This window comes from Malurus melanocephalus, unplaced genomic scaffold (genome assembly GCF_030028575.1).
Source record: "Malurus melanocephalus ecotype Western Australia unplaced genomic scaffold, MMel_1.1 scaffold_0, whole genome shotgun sequence".
In the NCBI taxonomy this organism is placed as follows: Eukaryota; Metazoa; Chordata; class Aves; order Passeriformes; family Maluridae; genus Malurus; species Malurus melanocephalus.
The window spans coordinates 1,980,589-1,996,503 of NW_026623232.1; the positions used below are offsets into that span (position 1 = coordinate 1,980,589).

At 36.4% G+C, this 15,915-nt stretch overlaps 1 protein-coding gene across 1 annotated transcript in view; it reads left to right on the forward strand.

The window, feature by feature from the left end:
* Nucleotides 1-15,915, forward strand: part of AKAP6 (A-kinase anchoring protein 6) — a 212,129-nt gene that overhangs the window by 181,320 nt on the left and 14,894 nt on the right. Inside the window, exon 11 of the mRNA XM_057363796.1 lies at nt 2,222-2,437. Within this exon, the coding sequence (XP_057219779.1) occupies nt 2,222-2,437 (216 nt within the window). The remainder of the gene's footprint in view (nt 1-2,221; nt 2,438-15,915) is intronic.

Consider the following 15,915-nt stretch of genomic DNA (forward strand, 5'->3'; position numbering starts at 1 on the left):
TTGGTTTGGTTTGGCTGGTATTTTTTCTGATGTGACATTAAGCTAATGAACAGCATCAGGAAGGAAATGTGCTAGACATGGTGGTTACATTAAGAACTATGAAGGAAACTAGTAATGAACTCTAGGAAAATAAATAAGGGCAAGTTCAGGAAATGTAAGKGAAAATTCAGCTCTGGTATAAATTGAATAATAAAATTCCTGGTCATATTTTGCCATAAATAGTGGTTTGGGAATTTGTCATTCACCTTATTTAAAATTCAGAAATATTAAAGGTACAGGGTTCTCTCATTATAGAAGTAATAGAATTCTAGCTATTATAGAGTTAGGGCAATTTAAATAGCTATAGAAGGCATTATATCAATAAGTGGAACATCTGTATGAAATGTCCACCTGCTACTATACTGCTCAGTGTACTTTACAATCAGACATACTTAATCATTTTAAGATGTCTTCTAATGAAGGTTTATCGGGAATAACATTGTGAACACAAATACTTTTAGGCATTAAAACTTCTGCTTTAAATGAGATTGCATTGCCTTGTTTACCCTTGTTGATTAATAAGCAATCTGTTAGGATGGCCCAATTGTGCCAGTGAAAGTGGATTAGTAATTCAGCTGTTTGTGGGTTTAATCATCATTTCTCTTGAAGGCTCTAAAAAAACTCCAGTCTTTTGCACACTATGCATATGCAAAGAAAAGATATGTGTTTTTAGATGCATATACCAATGTTTTGGTTCACACTTCCAGCTTAGTATTATTGATCAAGAACAGCAGCAAAATAGTCCTCTATACATTTTTAAGTATAAATTTCAATTTTAAAAGATACAATGGCATGAAAATCTGGAACTGGAAATCACTTTCTCTAGAATGTTTTTGTTTTGCTAATAAAATTCAGAAAGGTGATCCTGATTTTTATCAGTTAATGCTTGTGAGCAGCTTTGAGAGGTGTAGTAGCTTTTTTTTTTTTTTGTTTGCTTCATCATTAACTGAAGTTTAAAGGCAAACACCCTGTCTTCAAAAAAACATGATAGTTCAGATTTTCTCATGGGGTCATGCACTTTCATCTGTGGCATCCCACAGAGGGAAACAGATGTWGGCAAGTTACAATTTAAATTATCTGGAAAGCTCCCATGTGTAGAGCACAGTCCTGTTAAATTCAGGAGTAGCACAGCCCTATGATAATTATTGAATACTTGAGCCATCCAATGCTATAAAAATATAGGATGTCAGAACCTGGGCTGAAGCAGTCATCCTCACATGCATTTCTGCCTTCTATATCCAGCTTCACAGATATTATTATTAAAATACGTTATGAGTTAAAAAATCCTGGTTTGATGTTCAGCGACAGTAGAGTATAATCATGGATAAAATCATGCTTGTAAGCACCCCATGCCATTAACTGCTTCCGGGTGGCAGATCTTGCTCTACACACTCTGCCATGTAGGATGCATTATTTGAACCACTGCTCTATAACWTTCCCAGTACAGTCTCTTTCAGTTTTGGTGGAGAACCAACACATCTGGCTCCCATCCAGTTTCAATATTAGGACTTAGCAATTGTCTCTCATCGTCCAGCTTAYGGCAGACTGCATTCTCAGTAGCACTGGAACCAATATGATGAAATAAATGCAGTGAATTACTCYTCTTCAAGGATGATGCAACTGTCACAGTTTTCCTACATTTACTTGAATATGGAACTACCCTGCAAATATTTTAGGATAACAAAAAACATCTGTAAACAATTTTATACTGAATTTGCTCCTTCTATAATTTTTCTCCTGTGACAAGGTGCATATGACCCATAATTTCTATTGTTTTTTCTAAAAATACACACACTCTCACTGCATGACTACAATTTTTCCCTTATTTTCCTCTAGAATTTCTGATGCTGATTACTGTCAGGGTAACTCATTTCAGATGTGTCCCAGTTGAATGAAAAAGAAAGGAAGAATAAATGAGTCTACACCATAAAACTTTCAGCATTATTGAGACAGTAAGCTATGTATGGCATTTGTTTGAAGAACATAGTGTTACTCCTTCTGTGCTGTTAAGACTATATTAATCTGAGAATAAAACACTAAGCTTTGGCACAAGTATGGAAATTTATAGAGGAACTGAAAAAAATATTGCAAGACAGAGATCGGGCACCACTAAATATCAGATAATAATGTTTCAGTTTGCAAAGTATTCCATGCTGACRTCTGTTGTTTGTCTGTCCTTCAGTCTCTATGCTCTGAGATCAAGCAGAGGCGCCGTGGGGTGGCCTCTGTGCTGCGGTTATGCCAGCACCTCCTGGATGATCAGGAGACCTGCAACCTAAATGCAGATCACCAGTCCATGCAACTGATAATCGTAAACCTCGAGAGAAGGTGGGAAGCCATTGTCATGCAAGCTGTCCACTGGCAAACAAGGCTACAGAARCGCCTGGAAAAAGACTCGGTGAGTGACGTTTGCTTTAAAAAAATCTCACGTGATTTCATTCTTCACAAGAAACACTTTTTCAGCACAAGAAAAATCCATCTCTGAGTGTTTTCTTCTGACTTGGATGCCATTCCTAGTCTTTACGGTCTACAAGTGAATCTTCAATTTTTCACAAAGCATTCTGTTCTATGGACAAAACAGAATAATAACATAAATTCACAATATACATATTGGTTTTGCTGGATATTTAATCTTATCACATCTGATCCCATCCAGTAATAAAAAAAAATCTTCTGGTGCTAAGTTGCTCAGTACCAACAGAATTGGGCCCAAAGACACATTTCACTGATTTTAAATATATTTTAGAAAAAGAATTTCCTGTGTAACTAAGACTGGTTTTAATTAGCATCCCAGCAGTAGATCTGTATTTCACATAGAATGCCATGGATATGTGATTAATATACAATCCCATGTTATTTGAATATAAGTAAAATGCAGTAATTTGCTTTTATCTCAGAAAAATGATTCCTATGAGKCAAAATAGCACTCTGCTTAAACCATCCATTAAGTGGCATGAATTAGATTGGTTTTCTACAGCATAAAACTATATTACAAAGCAGGGGGAATAAAATAATCCCTACTGTAACACCATTGACTGTAACGGATGAATTGGCTCAGCATGTTTTGTACTACTRTCATACTGCTGAAGTCTGTATGCTGCAGCCACGTTGACAGCAATGATAATCCTATGAAGTTCATATACTGAAGTGCCTTGATGAGGTTTGGGAACAAGTGACATAATTTTTAGGTTTATACCAAGCAAAGCAAAAGAAAAAACCTTGACACATCCTTTTTAACAATTATCTGACTGTGAAACACTACCTTTGACTTCTTTTTTGAAAAGTTCCCTAAAAAGCAGAGGTAGTGTCAGTGTTGGTTTTAAAAGTTTGGGATTAGTCAACTGACAATGGAAAAAGTGAAGATAATTGAGGAGAGTCATTGAAGCCATCAGAAATTTGATCTGGTTGGAAGAAGTGTGAAAATGATGAAGCTACATGTAAGTGTATAAGGGTATAGAGAAAATATCATTTTTTTGCCTTTCCTTATACATCTGTGTACAGAAAGGCAAGTACTGATTGATAGGAATGCTGTTGGAAGCAACCAAGATCAACTAAGAGCTTTCCACTAYATGACCAGCAGAAAAAAGTCAAATCTGAATGATGCTGATTCCCCCCAAAGAGCTATTGAGGGCTGTGAATGTCACAGGCTGATGAAGATTACCGAAGGGAGATCCATCATACTGAAAAAGCATAAAAAACAGAGGATACCTGGGGAGGAAAGAGCAAGAGCTCCATTTTGTGGGTGCTTAGTTTATGCTAGTAGACACTAAGCAGATATTTAAAAGACAGAAGAGTGGGGTTAGATGAAGGGAGTTTGCTTGAGCCCCCTGTCCTGAAATGGGAACTGCAGGTACTTGAAGATATATTCTTGTCTAAAAATGAGAAAGRGAAGCAGGTATGGTAAAAGGCATGTTCAAGTCTTGTAGTGAAAAGCAGGTGAAGGAAGAAAAATTAAGAAAAAAAACCCYGAGGATGGAAGCAGGAGCAGGTAGTCCAGGAGGAATAAGAGAAATTTTCTGAGCATCCAGGGATCAGATTAGGAAAGATAAATCCCAGACTAAATCTGTCCAGGGACATGGAGGGCAACAAGAAAAGCTTCTATAGGTACATTGGTGATAAAAGAAAGGCTAGAAAAAGTTAGGATTTTGGAACTTCAGAAATTACTATGTGCAGTATTTATGCAACAACCAAACCAAAAATCGGCTCTCAGAATCCTGATTTTTTTTGTTAGAGGCTAAGAATTGTTGGGTCTATAATATCCCAAGATAGACTGAACTACATTCTAACTGTGTTACCTAAAAGGTGAAGTACCACCAATGAGCATTTATCTTTTTTTTAGTAAATGTATATCTTCTYTTTGACTTGGAACAGAAAGAAGTTGCATTTGTGAGATATCTTAGAGAGTGCTGACAGAGGTCCAAGTTACTGTAGTGAAAGCATATTATCCTCTTTTGCATGTGGGCAGTTGCTGTGTGGAAGCAGTCACTCTAAATAAACTGTTATGAGCTAATTATGAGCTCTTGCAGCAGATGCTGTGTTGTGTTTCTGTTTGGGATTGCAATCAATCAGGAGTTGAGGCATAGTGAGGATATGAGTACGGGACATTGCTTGAATCAGTGTGCTTGGAACTTCACAAGGTACCTGCTGCTTTGTTCCCACTTTGCTTGAGGTAGTCTGGAGTTATTTGCTGGGCTGAGCTGACTTTCACCAGCCGAGGGGTGGATCATTCTTTCTGCTGAGAAATAGCAGCCATTTAGACATACCATGATGCTCATCTAATTTTCACTGTGGGCTGTTTTGTTTTGGAACCTCTCATCCTAGGCTGCTTTATAATAACACTTTTAAGCATGTCAGTATCTACAAGTTTCTCTTGTTGATAAAACTATCTGTATTCTCAACATTTAAATACRCCCCAGTCACTGCAGGATTTGTGTTTCTTTGACTTTCCTGGCCTGAGTTGGCATGTTCTAACCTTCCTTTTCACTCAATTCCTGTGCAGTCATTTCTTGGGTAGGTACCAGAACCATTTCTTCTGCTACCCCATCTTTCTCTATTTGATGGTGTGCCAGTCTTGGCACACAAACTGTATCCCTTGGTAACAAATCTGTCTTTGTGGTTGCCCACAAAATACTGTAATTTATGAAAACAAATGAGATGTTTTTATACCCTGATGGCATCTGACTCATTCATGGCATCTGACTTGCTGACAGTAAATAAGATACCCCAGATGATTGTATAGCCTCAGTGCAAGAGTCACTTTCATCTTCTACTGTCTTCTTAATTTGTATACTGGGATCTTCCTTTGTCCTCTTGCTGACAGTTTTTACTGTCACAAGTGTCAGTCACTTATCTAGGCCACTTAAACATTACAAAGGTACTCTGGAATTAACCACAGAAAGCCTTTGTGTTTCTTTTGAATTGCCTTCATTGACGGTCTTCAACAATTTTTAATTTTGCTCACCTTTTGCAGTAGTGGGCACCATAAGTTTACGAATAAAAAGATATTAACATGTACTACATGCACCTAAAGTTGGGTAAAAGCTGTCCTTCTCATAAACAAAAAGTTCTGCCTAGAATATGAAATCATCAGTAAGAATCTCTCCAGAAAGACAAAATATGGCTAGATTCAGTAGGTAAATCTAGCTATATAGACTAAAGTATTCATACAATGAAAAAAACACAGAAAAATGGAAGCTAAAACTGATTTGTTTTAGCAAAATAGGTTTTTACCTCCTCCATCTGTTTGGTTTGGTGTTTTGGTTTTTTGTGTGTGTGTTTTAATTGTTTGGTTGGTTTTTTTTTGGTTTTGATTTTTTTGTGGTTGATTTGTTTCATCTGGATTTATTATTCCATATTTTGCTAATATAATGTTATATATGTCACCTTTACTTTAACTTCAAATTACACAGATGTATTATAGCTTGCCTAACAAGACCCTGCTAGCAATCATCTTAAAAGAAAAAGGAGACTGCCTGGCAATTGCAATAGCAATAGCAACAATCTTCATTTAACTAAACTCAAAATTGCCATCTAAAATTCCTGCTCAACAGCTGGAGAAGATTTAACTCACTATGTTAAACTCACTTTCCTCTAAAAGGTATAGTCTACTTGAAAGAGTGAGAAGTTAGAAAAGGATTTGGGACAGACTCAGTCATAGTTGTGTCCATAAATTAAGTTGTAGTGTGAATATATAAATTGTTTTCTGCATTTTTTAAAAAATCCTTTGCTCAGCCAGTGGCATACCCAATGCAGGTTATGTGTTTCACCTCAATGGGTTATTCCAGCTGTTACAGATGTTGCCTGTTTGAGCATGTCTTGTCAGGTCAGGTATGTCTCGGTATAGAAAGCTGCAATGGGGGGACCATGGAAATTCACTTTTTTTGGGACAGGGAGAGAGAGACAAAACTGTGGTTTTGAAAGGATTTTACTTTAGCTRCAGTTCAACAATCCTGTCTTTTTGGTGAGTGGAGAAGCTGCTTTTTCTCCAGACTGCTCATTCAGTGAATGAGAAACATACCTGTTTTATGGAGCAGACAATTTCTTTTCTAATTCAACAGAGAAGGCTAGTTATTGAAGGGACAGTATTAWTCATGCATTTAAAATGGAGATGTTGAAGCAAGGCGATTTGGATTAAGGTGCTCTAATTCTCATGTTGTCCTGAAAATGCCTGAAATATTCATTTGTCTGATCACCAAATTCACTACTATACTTCATGGGGGGAAAAAAGAAAATTATTTCTTCTTCTGAGTCATCTGATGTGCATATTACACTGTAAGTCCAGAAAAATCCTCATCTGTATTGGCTAGAAAGTATGCTGTACATCCAGCCACATAATTGAAAATAATAAGGCCACAATAAATGGGATGGCCTTGGGGTATAACACCCAAGGGATTCAATTGGTGTCGCTTTGTATCAATGTCCATGCATCATGGTAATTGAGGTAACATAACCAATTACCACATTTTAATTAGAGTTGTAAGGACTTGGGAAAATCTGCAATGGTGAGACAGCTCACTTGAAAAAAAAAGAAAAAGAGGGAAAAAAAAAAGAAAGGCACTTCTTTCCACAAGCTTGTTTCTGAGGAGGTAAAGAGCCTGCTTAAAGGGCTGTTCAGGGTTTTTTACCCAACATCCTCCTGGTTTCTTTTTCATAATACATTTGGAAAAACAAATTGTTAAAATATACTGTATTGCTTTTGCTTTGGTATCTTTATTCTTTTTCTCCATTTCTCTGTTTCTGTGATGCTTTCTGGGAAAGAAAACATGTTAGGCATGGTGTCTCCCCTTCACTTCTCTGTATTCACTTGACTGATGCAATATTTTTTCAACCCGTGAAATGACACTTGTTCTAAGCTTAAAAAAACCACACACAAAACCTCTTCCTTCAGGGGTAAAAAATGAATCTGTCATCGTTCAGTTATTTGCTATATAGCTTCACTAAACAAAACTGGGTGTCTACAAGTTTCTTATTTCATCACAAACCATTATTTTCTATGGTGAGGTCTAGGTAAAAATCTTGCATAAAATTTAGAAGCTCAGCAGGAATGTCTAGCACAGCAAAGTACTGAGAGATGATTAACTTAATTGGATGAGGAGGGCACACGACCTATTGTAAAGTGCTGAACACCTATTACATGATCTAGCCCTTACAAATTATTCAATTACTTATTTCTGAATMTTTACAAATTTTTTTTATCATTATCATAATTTTTTTTACATTGACTTCTTCCATATAGCCTCTGACAGTACACTCTTGAAACGCATGTGGCGTTTCCTTAAAATATTTATTTTTTAAGTGAATCTTCATATGTGAGGTGTGTATGTTGAGCTTCTGGGTTGCATTGCAATGTCCAGGTCTGATGGCACGGAACAATTATCTGTAGGATCTAAAATGTGGTTATATAGATGGTGGACATAGGTCTAGATTTTTTTTGGACTTTAATTGAAGATAGGTAATATATTCCACATTCTTGTAAGACATTCTGTGTTTCTCATAATTCTCTTGAAGACCAGACAAGGTAAGCCCTCATGGCAGTACACAGAGTCTGGATGATCTGAAAAAAATGAAGCTGGTAAAATCCTTATTGTTGAGCAGATCTTAGTAATAAAAATGCAGACCCAGTCAAGTTTAGTCAAAATTCAGATAAATGCTGTGTTATCTTCTTGAGAGAGTCTCCTGGTTGGTCACTTGCAGAGGTAGGTTTTTAGAGTGAATAGTAAGAAAATAAGAAATACATTTATGTCTTTCAGCAGAGGGCTCTACTCTGTCCTCGGAGACTGCAAATCATTCTGTCACAACTAAAAGTGTAAGGTAACAATCCGAAAGTGAAATATCCCATGTATTTCACCAATCTGTTGTATTTTTCTGCTGCTTCCTTCACTGTGGCAGATATTGTCATGTTTTGTCATGGCTTTGTAAAATGATGGGAAGTTCAAATTCATAACCCCAGACAARCCAAAGTCCAGACCTTCTCAAAGGCAGATCGTCTGTGCTCACTGCTACCGAGTCACACTTTTAGCTCTTGCTCTAGTTTAAATCACATTGTGGACTCTAATTGTTGGTTGAATTAGACAAGAAGAGGCTGATGGTTAATTCAGACTCCAGAGACTAAGGCAGCCTTATTCCACTATTTCACAATCTCTGTTAAACCCTACTAAGCCTRAATTCTCCCTCTGGAGAGGATAGAAAGTAAATGTACAGCCTACAGTTTTCTCAAGAGTCACAGAAGATGATTTGGGACTAGGCTGAATTGTTAAGGTTGGTAGCAAAGATAATCACCAATTCCAATTTGTTGCTTGCATGGCCACTGTTCTTCTGGGTTAATGAAGAGGGAGSACTGAATAGAAAGTCTTCATGTGTAGCACAGTTTCAGTATGGACAATGATAGGAATAAGCTTTTCTGTGAAGCCTCTTTCAGTGCAGTTTATCTTTGCTCCAGAAGGTGAGCCACCTGAAGCAGAAAGAACAGCTCAGCATTCTTGTTCTTGCACTCCCTCACCTTGAACTGAAATTTCTAGAAATACAGCATTTCCTGCTATTGTTGATGGTATTGATTGCATATGMATTTTTTGTTAGTATAACAGTGAAACCTACTAGAACGTTTTTGTGTTCTCAATACTGTGACTGTACTGTTTTTAGTAACATCATGTGAGAAGTCAGTTTTAGTGACTGACAAGCTTTTAAGTTGCAGACCTTGTCCTTTGTTATGCTTTATTATATTAGGGGAACAATTATATAAACTTGCAGGCTCAATTCCAAATTTTTTTATATAAATCTACATACATGTTTATATTTTAAAAGTATTACTTCTTTGGATTTCTTCTGTATTCCTTTCCTGGTTAGTTCAGTTTTAAACTGTTCAAATGTATGACTTCAGAGAGAGGAAAAATTGATCTATTTTTGAGTTGCTTAAACACTTAAAACTATTATATCTCAGGAACTTTCAAGGCTGGTCAGAGGTGCTGTGTTACCCAGTAAGAAGTTGTAAATCTTTCTTTTGGGAATACACAAACCTTCTCTGTTCATTTATGCAGTCCAAAGATACTTCTGTTCCTCAACTATCTGTCRTTGACTCTGCATTTCAGACTGGTGCTGTTTTAGAATTGCGTGAGAAAAGTTCATAGCTAGTAAAAAGTTGGTAATACTTCTCTGCTGMTACGATTTTTTTTAAATGGTTGAGGTTTACAAACACCCAAGAGATATTGAATGCCAGTTAGGCCTTTAAAAGTACCACTTTATCACATGGCTCTGTAATTCAACATATGATCATGAATATGATCATTATAATTTATGACAGAGGTACTATAATATACATTAAATAATAAAATATAAATCATGAGCAATTATGATCTGAATTTCATTTGTCCTTACATACAAGATATTTGTGTCATCGTTGTATCTCTAATCCATGTCCAGGTCTTCGTGTTTGGTGTGTGCAGTAATATGCAAATTAACCTAGCCAGCTGCATTAAGCAGTGTTTGTTTATTCTATTTCTTTTGGCATAGCATATAACTGAATTTCTGCCAAAAATGTGGTTGCTTCAGGGAACACTGTTCAARTCGAAGGAAGTTTCAAAAGGAAAGATATATCGTAAGTCACTGCTCTGTGAAACAGTAAAATCAAAAGAAGCTCTGTTCATAAAAAAATCTATATTAATGTAAAATAATGAGTTTGTAAAATAAAATGAGCAAACAGAATATTTTTAGAACATTCTGTTTACATTGGCTTTGTAAATAAGAATACAATACTAAGAGGCAGTGATTTTTTTCATGCTTGGGAAGGACAACTAAAAGTGGTGAAATGTAAAAATGAAAAGTTAAAGAAAAATTATTTTTAAATGGCATATTAATCTCCCCTAATACACAGCAGTTAAGTGCATTTAAATTTAGAAATCAGTGACATTTAAGTGTTAAAAAATTGCATTAATGATGCGTAGAGCTATCTACTTGCAGTTCTTTCAGTCTTCCAGTCCGACACTTGCTTTTTTATCCAGCCAGCTAATTTCCCCTCCTTTGTGAGGAGTAACTGTTTTCACACTAGTGCTTACCCAGCAAGCCTCCTCATTGTTTCATGGTTAATTATCTGCTTGAGCTTCACCTTCTCGAGTGAAGGGAGAAAGACTGGGCCTCCCCACAGCTCTAATGAAAGATAAGTTTTAGAGATTCACTTTGTGAATAAATGCAATGTCTGATCTACAAACATAATAAATGAGTCCCTGAACTTAATGGAGTCACAGCTCATCCAGCAGGTTTACTGAACAATTCAGAAAGACAGTTCATTCTAAAAATCCATTTTGATTTTTAAAAGGGGAAGAATATTTTTTCAGTGTGAAACCAAATACCATAAACTGTTCCAAAATTTCTAAGCTTTACACAGAGTACATGTCAAATATCCAGTTCCAGTAAAAATCTGAGCAGCTGCACAAAAGACTTCGAGCTCTATACTGCATATTAACAAAACTTCTTCTGATAACATTAATACTAATTGCCCTGTGCCCCTCAGTTATTATTTAGTAAACTATTAATATTCTTAATATTTGGACTTTCTGTACCTCATCAGCAGTGAAAATAGTCATTTTGGATAGATGGAAATCTTCAGTTTATATTTCAATTTGAGCACAAGTTTAAACATTAACATTAAACATTAAACATTAAAACAAGTTTTAACATTAAAAATAAACTCACCTGTAAGAGAAAAAGGTGAATAATGGCAACAGAGTGATTTTGTAACAGTAATTTCAATTGTAATTTTGTACTCAGTCAAACTAAGGCAGGCATCTATAAAACTCTCACAATAGCAAGATACAGTTGTCCTCTACTTTGGCTTCTTCTAAGTGAATTTCTACAAAATATGCTAATATCAAATCATTTCCCTGGTGACCAAACCAAACTTCACACATAATACTGGCACTTGAGCCATTACACAGGACCTATTCAATGTGCCTGCTTAGACTGGAAATTCCAATCCTTTTTATCCAGCCAGCTCCAGAGCTGTGTTAACATCTATTATGTACAGAGAGAGCTATAAACATCATCACTTACCAGTGAAGGAAACAAGAAAATAATCTGGAAGTTCAAGAATGAGATGATCTTGGTAAAGGAGCTCTGCCTACCTAGGGACTGCTTAAATTTGGAGATTAGGCCCGTGTTTCTATATTGCAACATTTGAAAAGCAGCTTTTCTTAGCTATAGGCTAATGGCAAGGAGCAATTGTACTGTCATAGCCTCAAAGTGCTTACCATTGTAATTTTGATTCATTGCCAGGACTCCCTGCCACTTACTGACAACTGTGATGTTTAACTTCACACTTGGAAATCCATAGGTAGGCAGACTGTGCAAGTACTTACAATATGCAGTATTCTTCTAGCCTTTGATTTAATAAAACTTGCCTATTGACTCCCCTCAAGTCAATATCCTGAATTTGTAGATGGTGAATCAATCATCTCAGGAAGTGCCAGAACTGAAATTACTAAGAAATTGTGCTGAAAATTTAAATAAGTGGGACAAGGAGTACATTCTCATTGATAAGATGAATTTGCTGGTCTCTCCACTGATTCAGAAGAAGAAACTGATAAGGACAGGTATATTTCATGCAGTCCTGTTATTCATAAATAATAGATAAAGTTTCCCTTTCCAGTATACTGGAAGAATTTTTATTTAGAAACTCAAGTCTCTTTATTCCAGCTCTTCATGAGAAAAACTTTCTTTCTAGTTTTCTCCTAAGATCAACCTCCCGAGGTTATGTCCTGCTCTTTTGTACCTTATATCTGTCTATGTTTCTATGGTGATCCTCACTCTTCAGAGTTTTTCACAAATACTCATTTCTGCTGAAACAAAGCTCTTAAAAAAGCCATGATTTCAGGTGTCCTGATGTGCCTGCTGTAGTTTGGAGGTGGCTATTTCATCTACTGAGTCCATTCATAGTATCCATTGAGTTGTTCTGGTTTAACTGAGAGTACACTGCTAACGGAGTACCAGTTCCAATGTAAATGATACTAAATTAAAAGTATTCTTATTCAGTGTGCAGACCTCTTTACTAGTACAAAGAGAAAGCAATTGTGATTTTATTGTGCCACTTCTCTTTGCTAATACAAATTTGYTTATGAGCATCTGAATGCAGAATGCAATTGATTTGCCATTAATACAGGTGTTCTACATGTTCCCTGGTTTTCATGGATATTTTTTAGTCTTAGCCATAAACACCTCATTTGAGTCAAATTCTGAGACTTGGCATGGATGAACTCCCACCAACTTGCATGGGCATGTATCTGAGGCATAGTGCCAGGAATTGCTCTGTTCTGAACTATGTGTGCATGGAAACATTTTGGGTTTCGATAAAGCTAGGAATGTTTTTCTAGGAGTTTCATAAAGGGCTTGTGATGGATTCTTGAACAAAGAAAATCATATATTTCTCTGAAGTAAAGGTGAGATATGAAATGACATTCAAGGGCAAAAAATCTTGTCATGTAACCTCTTGACAGATGAAAAGCTACAAAGCAGTAAAAACAACAGTCGGTAAAATATGCCATGTAGCCAGGTTTTCTCATCACAAAAAAAAGCCCAAATACACAACTTGGGATAAAGGTCYGGGATTGTAAACCTATTTGGATGACAATATTATTCAATATAAAAATGTTATAGATGTTCTTCTTTCTAGTAACATTTAAAAGGGTTCTTTAGCAAATGAGAAACAAAAGTGTTGGAAAGRATATGGTGACCAAAAAAAAGAGGCCACTGCTCCTATAGAGGATGGAAAACAGATAATGGGTAGGTCATTAGGAATGATACTTTGTACACAGTGCAAAGTAACGAACTTGTTGAGTCCCTGCTTTTGCCTTGATCTGTGATAAAAGTTGGTTCCTGCAGGCCTTTTGCTGACATGGCTCACCTTGTCTCAGCCTGGCTTGTACACTCCAGCTGGAGTGTGATGGAGACACTGGAGCCTTTCACTCTTTCTTGTGTCCATCTGGTACTGCAGGCAGCTCACCAAGGAAGTCAGAAGACCCTTATAGGACTCATATGCAGGCACGACTGACCCCAGCATCATCAAGTGACACTGAAATAGCAGAAGAATGCTTAGAGAGTGGCCAATTTTCCTGACTTCTAAAATACTTCTACTACCAGCAGGGATTAATATTTTCAGCTGGGCATCCTCTTAAAATGTCCACTTGCACAGGAAATATGCGTGTGCATATGCATATTCATATTAAAACATTGGTGTTGGGAAATGGGGATAGGTTTTTTTTCCCCTATGATATAGGCAACAGCATTTAGAAAATGAGTTTAAGTGAGGCAGAGGTGAAGTGGTACTGTACACATGACCATTTCCCTCAGCAGAAGTACTTGGCATGYTTGCATTTTTCAAAAGACAAAATCATGTTTGTCTTCCTTGAATGTGTACGCATTCCTGGAGGTGGGGGATGGTTTTCTGTCKTTCTTTTTCTTTTTCTCCTGGCCCCTAAGTGAAGTTTAGTTTGGATAATTTGGCCACAGCAACTGAAGGATATGTTGCAGGGAGGGAGGAAGAACAGTTTTTGTATTTATTATATAAAAGCTCTTTTTTTCATGTTAATTCCTTTAAAAAAATGTAATAGTATGTAGGGGTTACATTATAGGTCTGTTTCACCAACACAAAGTATCTGCACTGGAGTAGCATATGCAAATGAAGCCAAAACAGAGAATCATTGTTTAATATAATTTTCTTCAGAAAAAAAAGCTAAACTATTCTTGTTTTAGTAAAGGAAACAAATTAAATAATGCATTTGGACACTTCTCCTTAAAGAGCATTGGGACAGAGAAAATGTCTTTATTTGGCTCAATAACCTGATTTCTTCCCATTAATTTTTTTTACATCTTAACTGGTTAGCCATAAAACACCAACTCTACAAGCATTTAAGCACACACCTAATTGTGCTCACAAGAGTTATCCCACTGAAATGACAGCAAATCCCACTGAAACTGTGCAAAATAGTTCTGAGTTCAAAGTAGGAATAGCTAAACTCCTTAAAGCAGCAGTTTCAAATACATTAGAATTAATTTAACCTTTCACTCTTCTGAGTTTATAATTCAATTGGTTGTTCACCTAATCATACTTAAAACTTTTCATGCAACAGTTAATGCTTCCTAAGTGTTGTTTATCTAGCAGTAATATGTAAAAAATAGGAATAAGCATAATATTGTGCATATTTTAATTATTTATATTGGGGTTTTTTTACTTTCTTGGTCAAAACTATTTGCCTTTTCTTACTGTGAGCCCTGTGACCATAGAGATCTTCTCTAATCGTAGTGGTATTTAGTGACTTTATAATGATAGAGGCTGCTCTGACCTACTTAAAAAAYTACCCAATTCTAGAAAATTAAATATACATTTATACCCCCTTCCTCTTGCACATATAAAAAACAAGTTTTTAAATTCCAGAAAATTTACTGCAATCAATTACACAAACTGGTCTCCAAAAAGTTTTTGCCGGACAGGATGGTACCTTTGTGACATGTTTTGCCTCAGACTTCAGCAAAGCCAGGGCTTAAGAGTCATACGGGGCTCATCCCATTAAAATGTGAAGCTCTGTAACACACTCCAAGGTTCTCTATATGGAGTCTTATATGTGGAGATCAGCATGTCTGTCTCTGATAGACCCCTTCCTTTTTCAGTATTAGCATTTCAGGCAGGGGTCATAGAAGCACACAATCACAGAATAATTTGGATTAGAAGGGACACTGAAGAACATCTAGTTCTAATCTGCCCGCCGTGGACAGGGATTCCTTTCACTTAGACTAAGTTGCCCAGATACCTTGAACCATGGTAGGCAGAACTTCCTTTGGAGTCTGTAAGTGCAAACTCTCTAGGAAAGCCACATTCTTAATTAACTGAAATAAAATAAAGAGATCTTACACAAGTAAAGCTTTCCTTCTATTGGCAATAGAAGATTTATCTGTTTTGTGTAAAAGATAAATTGTACAATACTGTACAGTTCTTTTGAATGAAAAACATAGAAGAAACAACACTATTTTTTCCCACTAAAGTGAGCAAACAGAATTTATCTCTGACACTATCCAACATTTATCATTTGTACCTTCCTCTGTATAACACCAAGTAAAGGATAAGGTTGGTGGATTTTAAACATTCTGTTGGCGAGACTTAATAATCGATTACTGACAATGTAATTCTAATCATCCAGCGCCCTACCTCTGCACTGAGCAGCCTGAAAAAGAGACATCTCATATGATAAAAATAGTTCTCAGAAATTCCTGGGGTTTTACCTTGCTACTGTTTTCAGTGCAAATGTAGGTTGGAGTGACACCACCTTCCATTCTTCACTCCAGAGTTTTATTCAAGGCGCTATGATGTGGCCTCTTCCAAAAACTACCTTTACATCT